Genomic DNA, 17,232 nt, shown 5'->3' with positions numbered 1-17,232 from the left:
TGTGTGGGCCGTCACAAGAACGCTTGTGTCCACTGATAAAACTGCCAACAAAGCAAATCGTTCTCTTTCTCTCTGATGAGACGTTTCAGGTTCAGCTGTGTGTATTGGGTAAAAAAAAAAAGATTATGGGTATTGTGAGTGACCGAGTTTGTCCAGTTTATCTCTGAAATCAGTGACATCATAAGGGGAGGAGTTAAAAGAGCCAATCACGTTTGTTTACTCTTGCATGCTCATTATCTCGACTAAAATACTGGGCAAAGAAAGTAAATGAGCAAAGTTTCTTTTGATTTTCTTACTCTTTCAGTGAAATCCATTGCTTTGGAAACTAACTTTGGGATTTTCTCGAATAGATCCGTTTTATATATTATGTTTATTTATATAAATATACTCGAAGGAAAAAAAATTTATTACAGCGAGACAAAAAACATCATGAGCCAACTGTTATGATGGGCAGATCTTATTTAAATAAGTAATGAATGAAATTCACATTCACAGACGTGTCAATCAGTTCACGTATTTGTAAAGAAAATAATTACTGGCAGTTAGCTTGAGTGGCTGTGCAGCGCATCAGAAATAGAAAAGGCATGTTTATCAACTGAGGGCATTAAGATTTGGCACGACTGACGCTTGACCCCTCCACTGATTATAATTGCTACGATCTAATTTTGATCTGTCACATGTAGGCATAGCGTTGTTTCTGTGTGTGAGAAGTGCAAGTAATTATTAGCTCCCCGCATTGCTATTTGAAAAACACATGCATTTTGTTAAACGTCTTTGTTTTGTAGTGACATTAAGAACTTGATTGGGGGATAAACTGCTTACTTTTGCATTTCTCATGGAAAATGGCACCTTATGCAATATCGTGTGCAGATATTTGCAGTATTGTCAGTGAAATTATAAACTTTTGTGTATTTAATAATCATAACAATGACTGTGAGTAATCACAGATGTGTAAATATCTGTTTTTAATCTCCACTTTGTAGTATTGTTGCTATCCTGTCCAAAGTGTTCTGGAAAGGGGCTTTGAGGTTTTGTAACAAATACACTCAGTCTGAGGATAGTCAGCCTTTTTGATGACAGAAAATGTCAAACAAAAGAGATCACATGCTGTTGCGTGGAAATGTTTAAGCAGCTTGAATCTTAATGGCAGTTATGCAAGAACACTTGTGTAGTTCCCATGATGCACTTTTTAGGTTACTTTCATTTCCTCTCTACGATCATTCCCTCTCAGACCAGAGAATGAGGCCACTTCCCTGAAGCTTGTTGGCTTGATGCTCTTGTTCACTCATAATCTTCCATCTTGTTCCATTTGCAACTGGTCCAGAAACTTCAGATCGATGTATTTTACTTGTGTGAACACATTCTGTTCTTGCTATTATATTAAATCAAGCTTTGCAGTATTGCAATACAACCATTTGGCCCATAGACCTTTACACAGTCTTTCTTGATCTTGTGAACTTCTGCTCTTGGTATTCTTATTTTCAGACTGCCACTTGTCTAAGAGCAAAAACAGAATTTGCAGATGAGTTTAATGTTGCACCTATCACATTTTACTTTTATTAGATGGAGTTTTAAATTATTTTATATGCACGCAAATTTTGGCTTGTGATTAGATTTTCCCCCTTTGTTGCCTTTTTATTTTTTTTGGTGTGTGGTGGCTGAAAATTCAGTCCTTTATTATGTATTATTTATTTATGCATTAGAGTAGGCCATTGAGAATTACGGGAGGGATTTTTAAAATGTTTGATTGTCATTAAAATGCTGTAAATCTTGATTTATTTTATTTTAATTAAAGTTTGATATTATTTTAAAATAATTATCATAGGCTGCAGTATGACGGGCTTCATGAAAGTCACTCTAACATCATGCGTGAGAAATATGTTTGTTGTGCGTGTGGTTGGGTAAATGATCAGATCCAAACATGATGCAGGCAGTTAGCGAGATTGCGCTCTCTCTGTAAATAAATAATTGATGGCCATCTGTAACTTTCACTCCAGATTGAAGCCGCTGAGTGGATGGTGTCAATCTCATCGTCGTCTTTTGGGTTTAGCTGAGAGCTGTTAGCGTTCTATTATGTTTTAAGTATGCATCAGGGAGAGGAGTGCACAATCAGTTCTCTCTGTATTTCTCTTTGTGGGTTTGTTGCTGCACTGAAAGTGTCCCATGAACCGCCCAACACGTCGTCTTCTCGTCTTTTGCATGTGCACCCACTTAATTCCAGTTATGAACACGCCAAATTGTATGCATGAGTCAAAAAAGGACAATCATTGTTTGCAAGTTTCCTGCGCTTTTTTTTTGTTTGTTTGTTTGTTTGTTTAATGTTAGTACTATTGCAGAAATTTAAAGGTGTAGTCAGAGATTGCATTAGCCAAAAATGACTTTTTTTACATCTTGAAAGGTGATTTGAAATTATCTGACAATGTTTTAAACATTTGTTCAATCAAAGCTTGCATGTAGGAAAACGTGCATGAAAACGTGCATGACATATTTCTCACAGGTATAATCTGGCCTGCAATAAGACTGTTATACTAGTTATATGGTAGATTGTATTTCTCATACATTCTTCACAAGCAAAATTATAAAGTAAAAGTGAACCGCAAAGGTGCTAACCAGATGCCAAAACCACTGGAAACCACTGCCATCGTTTTCTATGATCCTGTGGAAGAGTGGAATGGGCATCAGGTTGGACACTTAGTGGTTGTTTCCAAATGTTTTAAATGTTACTAACCCATTTTTGGTCAATGGTCCATCCCTTGTCGTCAGACTTTCTCATTCTGTTCTTTTGCTTTGGTTGTCTACCCATCAATCTTTGCAGCGGAAGGATGTTGCATGCTCTGTTTCCTCCAAACCACAGTTTTGAGTCTATTTTCTGGCAGATATTTGGTCCCCCACCTTCCCTCCCACATTTGACTGCTATTCAAAAGGATGTTGACCAATGCAGAGAATATGAATGCAGGCACCTTTTGGGACAAATTGAAAGCTGATCTATTGGGACAATCTCAAAATAATGTAAGGCTTAGGGATGCAACTATATATCAGGAGGACCTTAACAATTACCAGCTAAGATGATAATATTTTAGACTGATTCAATGTAATTTAATTTGATGTTCATATTTATATTAATTGTTAAATATGTAGTGTTACAATATGTAATTATTTATATGAGCTGCCAGTAGTAACTGTACCAGAATTAATATTACCATCAACTAATTTGTTCGTCCAGCAAACATTCAGTGTAATTTCATATCAGTTTTAAGTAATGATATTTTTGTGGCCACAGAAAATAACTTTCTTACAGTATTAATGAATTAGAGCATGCAACAAGATCGGGACATCAATTTACAAGCAGTGACAGAATCAGAGTAATTTGTGCACAAAAGGGTTATTAACTAAACACTAGCACATAGCTAGTCTAAACAAGCATACACTCTCACGCATACATACACAGGGGAGTTAAAGTGGATGAATGAAACGGTTAAGAGAAACCAGCTATGGAAAATGAGTCCGTTAACCACCTGAGTGAAACCCCATTTTACAACGGGGTGTACAGCTTATATTAAACCTCTGTTTCAATTGGTTAAATGCATGATACCTGCCATTTGTCATTGCTTGCCATGGTAACACATAGTTTGCTTTTTTGGGTGAGGGGGTTTGCTGGATTATTCATTAATATAATAAATAATTGTGTGTCTAATTGGTCCAAGTGCTACAAATCAGTATCTTTCCATATTGGATGTCTGTCAGCCAATATTTTTGGTTTTAATATATTTTCTTTCATCTACATCTAACTTCAAGGAATACTGTTTGATTACAGTAAAGATTTATATATATATATTTGTTTATTCTCGTGAAGGGTTAAATTTTTATTGTTATCCAACAGTATCCCTTGAAACATTATCCCATGTTTTTATTGTTGTTGTTATTATTCTATTTTTTTTATAAATTGAAGAATCACGATTTTGAATAGAAATATTATCAAACGTTAGAATTAGACACTTTGAGAATGTGCCAATGTTAACAGTAAAGAGATTCATGCATGAGACGCTGCAAAGATATTTAAAAGGGTGATTTGTTTAATATTTACATCATGCTGACAACTTCATGTGTGGTGCACTTGGAATAGAAATGTTTTTAACTAGAGAGTTAATAAAGAAAAAGTGACTTGAATCATGTTGTAGTTATGTTTTCAAGTTGAAAATCGTAAAAATCGAGAATCGGTTAAACGTTCTGAAAAAAATCCAGATGTAATTTTTTTGCCATGTCGCACAGTTTTTTTTTTTTTTTGTTTTTGGGATTTTTGCATTTCAAGGACTTATTTTTCTTGGTGGACTTTTTTCTCAATTTATATTTTCCAAAAGCATTGTTTACAGACATTAACAACAAAAACTATTAATTTTCACATTTTGTTGTTTAAATTAAGAGCTGCAGTACAAGTCAAAGATGAAACTGTTTTTCAGGCACTTTGCATGAGTTTCTGATCTGTGGAATCTGTGCGTATGTAATACTTTGCACCATAATCAGAGAGATGGTTCTCTAAAACCTAAACTGAAAAAGCCTCCGTCCACATAAACATTTAGCGTCCAATCAGATTTCAACACCTCACCCCACTTTATTTTCATTTTCACATGTAGTGATGCTAAAATAAGATAAGATGACCAGAATGCAGGTGGTTTGTATTGGGTGTTAGCATGACTACTCTTGCATTACACTCTCACACAGATGTTTGAACTCTCCAATGCTGGTCTGATGTTTAGCCTTTTTTGATAGTGGTCTTGATTAAAATGACTCTTGTGCTAATTCAGCAGGATCCTGTTATCTGTAACAGTATAATCCTGTATGCAAATTATAGTGTAATGCTATAATGTGCAATTACAGCAGGATAATGAGTCATGTTTAATCAATATTAATCGTCTTCTCTTTCATTGGCAGGTATTAAATGAAGAGTGTGATCAGAACTGGTATAAGGCAGAACTAAATGGCAAAGACGGTTTCATTCCTAAAAACTACATCGAGATGAAGGCGCATCCGTGAGTATATTAAGATACTTCAGCCACTACAGCCTGACTTCTGTTTACTCCTCTTGCTACAAAGCACAAGATCATTGACCGCTTTAAAGATGAAGTGTGTGTCATTTCAGTTCCTCTTTCCACCTTGAGAAATATTGCTTGATTGTTTTTATTCAGAATCACTTTTCTTTATAATTGTCTAAGTGACTTTGCTGAATCATGTGTGACTTTGCACAAGGTTCATTTCCTTGGTGCACGGCCTTATCAGGAAAAAAACTCCATCTAACACCTCTCTGACATGACGTCTCTTCCCTCCTCCTTCATTGCAGACATCGGTTTTACGAATCTGCCAGTATTATCAAGGAGCTTGACTATAATCATGTTTCGAAATCTTTGAGCAGCAGTTATAAAACAAGGGAGTGAGTATCTCAGGTATCGCTCAAGAAAGCAAAATGAAAGTCTTGAAGTGAAGAGACTGCGTTCGCTCGCAATCTTCCTATTTATGTATCAGAATAGTTTAAAATACAAGTAAAAACCAATTCAAATTACTGCAGTATTCTGCAGTATACTTCTGGTCTCAGATCACGGATTCTCACGTCTGTTTACTTTTCCTAATCCATCCTTGGCATTTTGCAGAATCTCTCTTTTTTTTTTTTTTTGTCAGTTAACTTCCTGATCATTTTCGTGGGAACGCTTTGTTGCCCTTTCGATAGTTAGTTTGAGCTTAATGTGTTTGTATGTGTAGATGGTTTGTTCCTCCCGCTCTCTTCCTCATTGGTCTCGGTGCGAGTGAGTTTCATTATTGTCCCGTGAACAGTAGCAAATGCGGAAGGACAGACGTATGAATGAATAATTGACTAATATTGACTTGAGAGAGAATTGAAACCCATGTAATGACACACAATAAAGCTCGAGAACATGATCCACCATCAAAGTCCCTTATCTAAAATCAAAATAAGTGTTGCTTAAAGGGATACTCCACCCCAACATGAAAATTTTGTCATTAATAATATTTTTTAAATAATTTTTAAGTGTTTTCTGAACATATAAAATGTATAAGACAAGTTTGTACAAGATGTAGTTGTAGATCATGCATCTTTTTTTTGCAAAAATATTTAACAAGTGATTTGTTTAACATTAACATCATGCTGACAACTTCATGTGTGCTGCACTTGGAATAGACATGTTTTTAACTAGAGAGTTAATAAAGAAAAAGTTTCTTGAATCTTGTTGTAGTTACGTTTTCAAGTTGAAAATCGTAAAAATCGAGAATCGGTCAAACGTTTTAATCACTTAACCCCATGTCGTTCCAAACACGTAAAAGCTTCATTCGTCTTCAGAACACAATTTAAGATATTTTGGATGAAAACAGGGAGGCTTGAGACTGTCCCATAGACTGCCAAATAAATAACAGTGTCATGGTCCAGAAAAGTATGAAAAGCATCGTCAGAATACTCCATCTGCCATCAGTGGTTCAACTGTAACATTATGAAGCGACGAGAACACTTTTTGTACACGAAGAAAACAAAAATAGCGACTTTGTTCAACAATTCCTTTGTCAACAGTCTCTTCTGTGTCTCTCCATCTCACTGTATGCTGCGTATGCTCTTCTGTATCATCCGCGCCACAAGGATGCGCTGTATCCAAAAACCACTTGCACAGTGTGATATATTTCATGCAGTTGTGTTCTTACGTTATCCCAAAAGTTCCCAAGGGTTTGTAAATCCAGAGAAATTCCATTTTTAAATAATGGCTCGTCCTGGTTCATTGTCATCCATCAATGAGGTAATATCCACGCAATCGTGCTACGGCAACACGCGTGGACAAAAAGGCTGCTGTACATTTAAAGTAAATCCATTACTGCTGTCGCAAATAAAATGAAAATTAAATGAAAAGACTGCAGCATTAAATTTATGATGAAAGGTTTTGATCCACTTCAAATGTTGACTACTGTATATTGTGCCTTTTATGTTATGTGGTTGCTAGGGTGTTTTGGGTGGTTGCTAAGGTGTTACTATATGGTTGCTAACATACTTTAAGTGTTTGTAGAGCTTTAAATGATTGCTATGATGTTTTTGGTTATTACTATGACATTACTATGCGGTTGCTAAGGTACACTGGGTGTTTTTAGTGTCTTGTATGGTTGCTAGGGTGTTAGTAGGTGGTTACTAGGGTGTCCTGGGTGGTTTCTTGCTGGCTCAAGTCAAAATAGCCAACCTTCATTTATTTTTGCCATTTTTTTTTTTTTTTCTTTCTTGAATAATCACTTGCAGATGCAAATATTTGAAAGCCGCATTCCTTTGTTTTAATATTGTTTGATTATTTACAATAATAAGTAATGTTTTAAATAAAGGAGAGCTAATGATATTAGTTTTTCCTGTGGTGTACTTTAGGGAAGCTAATTGAATATTGATCCTTCGAATCACTGGAACTGATAGTCATCAACGTTTTTCCACGTTTGTTTGACATCCCAGAAAACACAGCGGCTTTTTACCATCAGACAGCAGGTACACAAGATTGGCCAGGTTTATGGTAGGAGCAGGCGGATGCCTCTTATCACGGGTTCAAGCATATTGTCGAACGGGATGCGGCGTGCGGACAGTGGTCGAGTGGAATTTGCCCTCAAGCGCTTTAATGCCACTTCCTGGTCACATGCTCTTTGTGTTTGTGTGTCTGTGGCTTGTGCAGTCCACATCAAAGCAGACAGGACAGATAAGGCAGGTACAGCCGAGACAGCCTGTGGCTTTATTCCTGGCCCTCTGGGAGCAGAAATGTATTATAATTTCACATCACATACTGTTTTAAGTAGATATAGAGTATCAGCTTATATAATTGTTTAAACTAGATGTCTATTAATTTTATTCAATAAGCATATATTGTTGGATAGTTTTTAAAATGGCTTGCAACCAGCTTTCTTCTCAAAGAAAGAAGACACTGGCAGACGTTTTTATGTCTGTCACAATTTAGCCACATCTGGATGTTTTTGTGAACACACACATGCTGTAATGAAGCATTCTGTGCTGATCATCTGACAATCTTCTAAACGTAGCTGTTCTTCTGAGCTGATTTTTCTCTGTGCTGCCTTTTTGTTGTTGTTGTTGTTTTTTTGATTGTCTGCACTCATCTTTGTCGGTGTTAATTGCTCTCTTGGCTTTCCATCAGACGGAAAACTGGCATCTCAGTTTTTTCTAAGCTGCTACTCTCAGCACCAGTGCTTTGCAAAAGATCTTTCCTCTCTCTCTTCATCCACACCTCCATGTAAATCAGTGAGAATCGTCTTCAGCTGCCTGATCTCTTTGCACCTCTTCTGTTTGCAGTTTTGCTGACACCGTGTCTTAGTTCTGATGTGGGTGTGTGTTCACAGGTGGTTCTTCGGGAGAATCCCCAGGGCCCGAGCGGAGGAGATCCTAAACAAACAGAGGCACGACGGAGCCTTCCTCATTAGAGAGAGCGAGAGCGCGCCTGGAGACTTCTCCCTGTCCGTCAAGTACGTCAACACCTCTACTTATTCCCAGAATCATTTCTGTGTGCACTGTAGGCTTCATGAGGTCAGAGTCCTGACCTGCCTGAGATCAGGAAGTGTTTGCATTCACATTTAGGTTCTACCTGTATTTCACCAATGAACAACTTAAACCATCAGTCAGTATTAAATAAAGCTTGATGTAGTCATGCAGGTTATTAGTGTTGTGTTGATAGTCATATTCTTTTCTGTTGTTGTTGTAGGTTTGGCAATGATGTACAGCACTTCAAAGTGCTGCGTGATGGGGCTGGAAAGTACTTCCTGTGGGTCGTGAAGTTTAACTCTCTCAACGAGCTGGTGGACTATCACCGCACCACTTCCGTTTCCCGAAACCAGCAGATCTTTCTACGAGACATCGAGCAGGTGCCTCAGGTCTGTATGCTGATTTTAATCCATAAAGTTTACTTCTGTAACTTCTGTAATGTGTAACCGGATATTTAGCCTAAGGGGCATCCACAGAAAAGGAAAATAGATTCACTGGAAGAGCACGATACTACATTTTGATTAAAGATTAATTTTCTTTTCTTTGGAATAACCTGCACTAGAATAGCTGTTAGCAATTACTAGGAAAAAAGGCATGCTGTAGTCACTAAATGAAGACAAAGAAAATATTTATTTATACATTTTTAAATCGATAAATCAGTAAACTAATTTATAATAGCAAGTTTAATATTTATTATTTAAAAAAATGCCAAACAGGAGCTTCTGTCAACACATCAGTCTTTCACTCCCTCGCTCTCTCGCTCTCTCTCTCTCTCTCTCTCTCTATAGATTTTTGATAACATGTTAAAGTAGGCCTTAAAATCACCTTTGTTTATGGTGTTTGTTAAAATATCAGAAGTACTGTAAATATCCCATAAGTTCATTTATATAACATTCAAATGTTTTTTTTTTAAAGAAATGAATACTTACATTCAGCAAGGATGCATTAAATTGATCAAAAGTGACAGTAAAGACAATAAATGCTTTTTCTATTCCTCAAAGAATCATAAAAAATTGCATCATGGTTTCCAACAATATTAAGTAGCACAGCTGTTTTCGACATTAATAAAAATACATTTTCCCTGAGCATCAAATCAGCTTATGAGAATGATTTTTGAGTAACGATGCTGAAAATTCAGCTTTGCATCACAGGAATAAATTACATGTCAAGATATTGTTTTAAATTGTAACAATAGTTCACAATATTACTGTTTTTACTGTATTTGTAATCAAATAAATGTAGCCTTTGTGTACATAAGAGACTTCTTTCAAAAACATTGTTATTTACACGTGTCTTTTGTCTACCAGCAGCATCCAACATACGTGCAGGCCCTGTTCGACTTCGACCCTCAGGAGGACGGAGAGCTGGGCTTCAGACGCGGAGACTTCATTCAGGTCCTGGACAACTCTGACCCCAACTGGTGGAAGGGCGCCTGTCACAGCCAGACGGGCATGTTCCCACGCAACTACGTCACGCCTGTCAACCGGAACATGTAAAGGAAAAAAACCAAGCCATTAGTGAATAAATTGTAATTAACGGCCCCTCACATTCACATACAATCAGACTACCCTACATGTCCTCGTCAACACCCTTAAAGTCCTGTGAAAATTAAAGCGGCACAGATGAATGGAAACTGTGACCGAAAACAAGTGGAGAGAAAAAAAGACGTAGCGGAGAGGCTGGAGGTTTCCTCCTCTTCCGTGGTGCCCGGGCGAAACTATTATTCCTGAGAATCGTGATGTCTTCATGAACGCTTACAGTCCAGACTGAGCTGTTAGGGCGAAGGAAAGGCTGAATCTTAGCATAGTAAACCACGCATAAATTAAAACAACAATGATTCTGTCTGTAGATTCATCCTGCTGCTTCTGGCTTCTTTTCTAGCAATTAGAATTGTTTTTGTTCATTTGTTTTGTTTTGGCTGCATGTTTAAATCTCTTTATAATAGCAAATCCTGACGCTGTTTTTAAAAAGGAAAAAAAAAAAAAAACATTCAAAAAATATATAAAAATTAAAGAGTAAGTAATTGCAAACGCATTGTACATCTGGGCTGTGGAGAGAAAAAAAAAATCACCTATAGAGAGAATCCATTTTTTAAGAATATATATATTATATATTTGTATGTGTCTGTCTGGTTTACCTTTCAACACATTTTCTTTTTTTTTTTTTTTTTTCTCAGTTGTAAATTATGTTAATTTTTTGGTGAGGGTGGATGAAACGGAGTAGCTCTGAGACGTGCTAATTTTATGAGCATCTCAGACATAACGCCATAGTATTTAACGCATCATGTATTCCTTTTGACATCATTCTTTGTTTTAGAACCAATCGGTGAGTGGATCCTTGGCAACAGCAATGTATCGCCGGGGAGCTTCCAATCATGCAGGAGTTGATCTAATGTGAAAAACCAGATGGCTAGCCACCATTTTAAGCCAATGTATTTATTGCAGCCACTTTTTATCTGTCTTGGGATGTGAATGTAGCCAACATCACTCCGTAGGGACGTCAGACCGGAGAGCTGAACCACAGTTTCATGATTTCAGAGACACATCTGTTCACGATGTCCATGTCGGAAAGCTGTTCACGTAACGAAACGATTTCAAATCAAGAGATTTGGGGTTGAATAACTGGTGGATGCCAGTGAAGCCAGTAAGAAAGCGGAGAGTTTTTGTGCGTTTGAGTTGTCACATCGACGTATTTGATGCGTTCCATTTGTCTTCTCTTACCTCTTTTGTCTTTTCAGTGTTGTATGTTTTAGCGCTTATGTATTTTGTTTGCTCCTCGTGTATTATTGACCCGCTCCTCCTCCTCTTTGGTTTTCTGTGATGTTGTTTTGTTCTCTCTGGATTAGTGCCTTTTTCTCTGGTGTGACAGTGTCTCGGGCTTGCTGCTTTAGCCTGAGCATTGGGCTTTGTGAGAAATCATGTCCTCTTTCTCCTCCTGATGAACACACCTGCACACAGTCACTCCTATTTAAATGTCTCGCCTTTTTCTTAACCTATTTTTTATTTTATTTTCATTTTTTTTTTTTTTTTTTTTCCTTGTTTCTTTTGAATAAATAAAAAGAAAACACGTCTGTGTCAGATCATTTCTATTGTGTGAATGTGATTTTTCTAGTTTCATATAATATACTGCGGATTCCTTTTATGGTCACTTTTTATTTTTTGCCAATGCAGGTTTTGAAACAAAATTTGTGTTGTGCGTCAACGCTTACTGTTGCTCTAAACCTGTTTGCGTCACGTGTACTGGATGCAGAACATCAAAGCAAGTGTCATTTTTAAACAGTGAGGTTTTTGTTTATGGATTGGCCCTATTTATTTCAAGGAATAATTGACCAAAAAATAATAATAATAATAAAAAATAGCTGAAAATCTACACAGTCCATTCAGGATGAAGATGAGTTTGTTTCTTCACTGGAACAGATTTGGAGAAATTTAGCTTCACATCCATGCGACTCAGTCCATCAGTTAACGTCTTGTGAAGCGAAAATCTGTTTGTTTGTAAGAAACAAATCCATCAAGGCACTTTTTAATTTCAAACTCTTTCTTCTGGCTAAAATGTGAGACCACAACCCATAATATTGCTTTCTTCAGTGAAAAGGTTGTCTCATCTGAATCAGGAGAGAAATATGCACAGATCAAGCACCGTTACAGGCAAAACAACTCCTAACAGTTACAAACAAATGTGTTGTAGATTTTGATGTGAGAGGACAACAGGATGACTTTTACACTGGAGGAAGTGTTACAAACTCTAGCGATGGTTTAAAGTTAAAGTGCTGGACGATAATAATGGATTTGTTTCTTACAAGCACACAGATTCTCCTTTCACGAGATATTCATTGATGGACTGGAGTCGTGTGGATTATTGGGATGTTTTTATCAGCTGTTTGGATTGACGGCACCCATCCACTGCATATGATCCATTAGTGAGCAAGTGATGTAATGCTACATTTCTCCAAATCTGTTCAGATGAAGAAACAAACTCATCTACATCTTGGATAACCTGAAGGTGAGTAAATGTTCAGCAAATGTTCATTTTTGGGTGAACTATCCCTTTAAATCACAAGTGTGTCACAGAGGGACAGGTGGGAAATATTTTTTGTGCAAACCAACATTATGCAGCCAATTATATTGCATCTAGAATAATCTTAAAGAACATGATACAGTAATATTTGACAACCACAATACTTTTTTGCCTTCTTTTTCAACAGTGTATTGAGTGTTTTATCGTTTAAAACCTTGTTTGTGAAATGGCTTGCTTTTTTCAGTGCAAGTTTTTCAAATGCGATTTGTGTCAAAATACTCTTTGAAACTATTGTATGAAAAATGACAAGAAAACAGAAATTATTACGCGACGTACGTTAGCTAAGGCTTTAAAACCACACTTCTGCTGAAGATCCACCGTGACCAATTAAAGCTCTGAAATCAGTTTTCGGAGTATTCGAGAAACATGGCGATGGTTAAAGCATTTAAATCACATGACGGGAGGTTTCAGGCTAAATGTTGACATTTATTTGCAATTAATCTGAGTTTAAAACGGGTCAACGTGACCCACAAAAGCACAGAAAAACCGAACTAATTTCAAGCCTTTAAAAATAAGCCTCACATCTGGACTGAAGAGAAGGAGACTCCTCAATATACAGCCAGTAATTTCGCTTTCTGAAAGGAATTTAAAAAGTTCTTTACGATGAAAAACCTTCATTACTGTTCAAAAGTTTGGGGCCGGTAGGCTTTGAATTTGTGTTTGAAAGATTGTGCGCACAAAGGCTACATTTACTTGATCAAAATAGTAAAATAATGAGATATTATTATGATTTTTTTGATGAATAGGAAGTTCAAAAGAACAGCATTTATTTGAAATATAAATCTTTTGTAACCTTGTAAATATTTTTGCTTGCTTTTCAACCGTTTAATGCGGCCTTGCTGAATAAATGTATTCATTTCTTTCAAAAAAAAATAAAAATAAAATCTTACTGACCCCAAATTTTTGAAAGGTCATATAAATAAGTATTAACCACACAATTTCTGCCAATTTTTTCTTGGCTGCATGACCTTAAAATTCGGTCTGAACCTGATTACTCAGTGGTTAGCAGACAGAAGCCAGCGATGGATAGCATGGGCTCTGGTGTGGAGGACACACACACACACACACTCATGTTGGGGTCACACCTGGTGATCAGCGCGTGCTGCAGTATCTCAGAAGGCACAGTGTTCCATTTCCGAATTGTGTGATATCATGAGAGTGAGACGAAGTAAAACATGAGGACTTTTCAGTCGCACCCTATGCAAATGTGCTCCGAAATGCAAACGCTGATCTCTGGAGCATTTACTTAACGTAGGCTATCATATACCTTACAGGTCAACTTGCTGTTCCTTTGTTTTGCCACATCTCTTTCCTACGGTTGGATGGAAAAAAGATGATATCTAAGATATATTATATCTAGATTATATTTTCTGTGACAAAAAAGATGCTGAGACAGTCTTTACATCTTTTATATTCCACAGAAGAAAGAAAGAAATGCAGATTTGGAATGACATGAGGGTGTGTAAATGATGATTTCTTTTTTTTCTTGGACAGTTTCGAATAGATTTAGATATAAACACTGAACCCCAAAATATGAACTATGATCCTAAGATTGAGTTCGCAGGAAAATGACACTAAGTCGCCACCTGCTGGCAACTGAAATTGTATATTTTACTTCATTTACTACCAGCTACAAATGTCAGATCTGTTCTTAAACGTACAGATACACTGTACAAGCAAGCAGTGGGTAATTTCAAGGATCTTATCACCGCTAAAAAAAAAAAAAACAGACTGTAAGGTATTTATATACGAGGGTAGCATTTAATTAAAATTACAATTAAATAAATTATATTTATTAAAGAGATTCCTTGTTGTGTGTGTTTAAAGACATGTTTTGCACGCTCCGTATCGTCTGATCTCTGCAAAAGCAAATAAATGTTCGTAGTCGGCAGGATTCGAACCTGCGCGGGGAGACCCCAATGGATTTCTAGTCCATCGCCTTAACCACTCGGCCACGACTACTTGAGACTGCAATGCCTTCTGGGAAAATTTTATATGAAAATAACCTCTATGGTTAAAAATACCTCATATACCCGTCATCTGATTACTTCTGTTGTAATGAGTTTCATTAGCACCGTTCAGAAGAATAGTTGCTTCTCACGACACATTAGTTCAGGAAGAACACGGAAGCTCGAGGGCAGTGCAGTGTGCTTGTTACGTCACAAGCGGCTTTAAGAATGAGCAGCATTGTAAGCTCGGGTTCAGATGTTAGATCTGCTGGATTCAGATCTACATACACCGAATAGAAGCGCGAAGCTCACTATATGAAGCTTGAGACTTCGTGTGGCTTATTTAACTGTATTATATATATTTTCCACACCTGACAATCCCAAGCTGACCAGCAGAGGTCCCTGTGTCTCCAGTATTGATCACTGCTCTCTGTTCAGATCTTCGGCTTCATGTCTGTCTGTATGGTACAGTGGCTGTTCATGCTTCTTCAAGACCTGTGTGTAGCAGCTCTGTATGTTGGAGTTCACTTTTTTTCCTGTTCTTTGATCTTGGTATCCGGCTTGATCACTTTTATATAAACAAGCCGGACTATATTATATTGCTATGAAAATTAACGCTTTTTAAAGAGCAAATGACTATATGAGGTTCCCAAGGCTTTTATGATGGCAAAATGATAACTCTGAAAGAGGTCAGAGCATAAAAATCACGGTCAGTGGGACTAAAGCCTTGATGCTTCACAGTGTTGCTTGTTTACAGTAAACAAAAACAACAGACAAAAGTATTTTTATTATATTGTTTGATATAACTTTTGAAAAAGACTGAGAGCTGACATTCTTATTCAAATAAAAACATAAGTGAAAACATTTTGTTTTCCAGTATGTTTTCATTTTTGGAAAACTTTGATCTGCCTAATCAAAGTTTTGCACCTAACACGCAGGACGACGTTCGGTTTCAATTTGACCAAAAAATAAAAAAAATTAATAATAAACACTTTATTGCTTTTCTAAATCTGAAAGTAAGTTTGAAAACTTGTATTTTTGTGTTGCATACAAAAAAAAAATGTCTTCAAGGTGCACAGAAAAGTTTTTCTGTACTTTTCTACAAAAAAAAAAAAAGCTAAGTTTTCAAACATAATATGAAACAAACATGAATATATAGACATATCTGCAGTGGGTATAGAAAAGAATCAGCCCCCTTTAAAACAAAAACATTGTTTCTTTGCAGCCTGAAATGAACACGGACACAGTTTTTGTTTTATCCAACATGTCAGAACATAAATGTAAAAAAAAAAAAAAAAAATCTCTTTTCCAGAGAGTTGGGAAAAGGATCACCCCCTTCTATCATTATTTTGTTGAACCTCCTTCTGCTTTAATTACAGCCTTTAGTTTGTTGGGATTTGTCTCCGTCTCTACTAACTTCACAATATTTGACAAGTGCTCCAGTCCCTGCTGCAGAGAAACACCCCAATAACAGGACATTACCACCTCCATGCTTTACTGGAGGAATGCTGTTATTTGGATGGTGAGCGGTGTTGGATTTCCTCCAGACATGTTGTTTGGTGTTGAGGCCAAATAATTCAATTTTAGTCTCATCTGACCTCAGAATCTTCACAATGCATTTTGGCAAATCTCAGTCGTGACTGCATGTGGCCTTTCTTGAGGAGTGGCTTTTTTCTTGCAACCCTCCCAAACAAGCCACATTTGTGGAGAATTTGTGATATTAATATCACATGCACACATAGAGCACTCTTTGTCATAAATTCCTGCAGCTGCTTCAGAGTTGCTGTAGGATTCTTAGTCGCCTCTCTGACCGGTTTCCTCCTGAGTCTTTCATCAGTTTGGAGAGACGTCCTGATCCAGGGAGGGTCTGTGTTGTACCAAATACCTTCTACTTCTTAATCACAGACTTCACTGTGCTTCTCGGCATTAATAAAGCCTTTGAACTTGTTTTGTATCCTCTCCTGACTTGTGTCTGTTCACAACTTTATCCCAGAGATCTGTTGTCAGTGCCTTGCCACGCATAGCTGATTGTTTGCTTCAGATGCACTACCAAGGACTGAAATGCTTCAGGAAAGCTCTTTTCATGCAGAGCTAATCAAACTGACCACAGTTGAAAGTTAATGGCTTTGTGTGCCATTGAGAAGGTGATTAGCTACACCTGAAGTCATTTTTAGGATTTTAGGGTTATCCTTTTAACAACTCCGTGATTTTGTTTTATTATTATTATTATTATTATTATTATTATTATTATTATTATGTTGGTGTTAAATCTTTCACTTGGATGTTATAAGTTGCACTGAGTAAATACAGCTGAATAAAACAAAAACTGTGTTCGTCTTCATTTCAGGCTGCAAAGCAACAAAATGTGATTGTTTTAAAGGGGGCTGATTCTATTCTATACACACTGTATAGAGCACATTTGTTTTAACTAAATATTTATGATCTTAGTCTCGTCACTGATCAACATAAGTGGCAGATATTATGTGAAATTGAGCACAGAAAAACAAATGATTATTATTGAACAATTATTTTTAAATAACACGAGAAAGAAAGATTAGATCAAAATAGGCTGCTTCATGTGCACATGCAAAGTGCGTCATTTATGAAAAAAACACATGTTCTGCAATACCAATTTAAAAAAAAAAAAAATACACACTTGTAAACACTTACATCAGTGTGTTTCTTAATTCTACGGGT

General features: G+C 36.7%; 1 protein-coding gene and 1 non-coding gene across 5 annotated transcripts in view; one reads left to right on the top strand and one right to left on the bottom strand.

The window, feature by feature from the left end:
- Positions 1-11,575, top strand: part of LOC109088127 (growth factor receptor-bound protein 2) — a 29,941-nt gene extending 18,366 nt beyond the window's left edge. For 3 of the 4 annotated variants that reach the window (XM_042729311.1, XM_042729303.1, XM_042729296.1), the window contains 4 exons: positions 4,930-5,027; positions 8,371-8,493; positions 8,730-8,898; positions 9,817-11,575. In XM_042729311.1, the coding sequence (XP_042585245.1) occupies positions 4,930-5,027; positions 8,371-8,493; positions 8,730-8,898; positions 9,817-10,005 (579 nt within the window). In that variant the 3' untranslated portion in view covers positions 10,006-11,575. The remainder of the gene's footprint in view (positions 1-4,929; positions 5,028-8,370; positions 8,494-8,729; positions 8,899-9,816) is intronic. The other variant, XM_042729316.1, reaches the window with a different exon arrangement.
- Positions 11,576-14,466: 2,891 nt separating this feature from the next.
- Positions 14,467-14,548, bottom strand: trnas-aga. The gene has a single exon. It is a non-coding gene; the product is annotated as a tRNA-Ser (tRNA).
- Positions 14,549-17,232: the final 2,684 nt, after the last annotated feature.

Source organism: Cyprinus carpio, chromosome A3, assembly GCF_018340385.1.
Source record: "Cyprinus carpio isolate SPL01 chromosome A3, ASM1834038v1, whole genome shotgun sequence".
NCBI classification, from domain to species: domain Eukaryota; kingdom Metazoa; phylum Chordata; class Actinopteri; order Cypriniformes; family Cyprinidae; genus Cyprinus; species Cyprinus carpio.
This window is presented reverse-complemented; position numbering and strand designations above follow the sequence as displayed.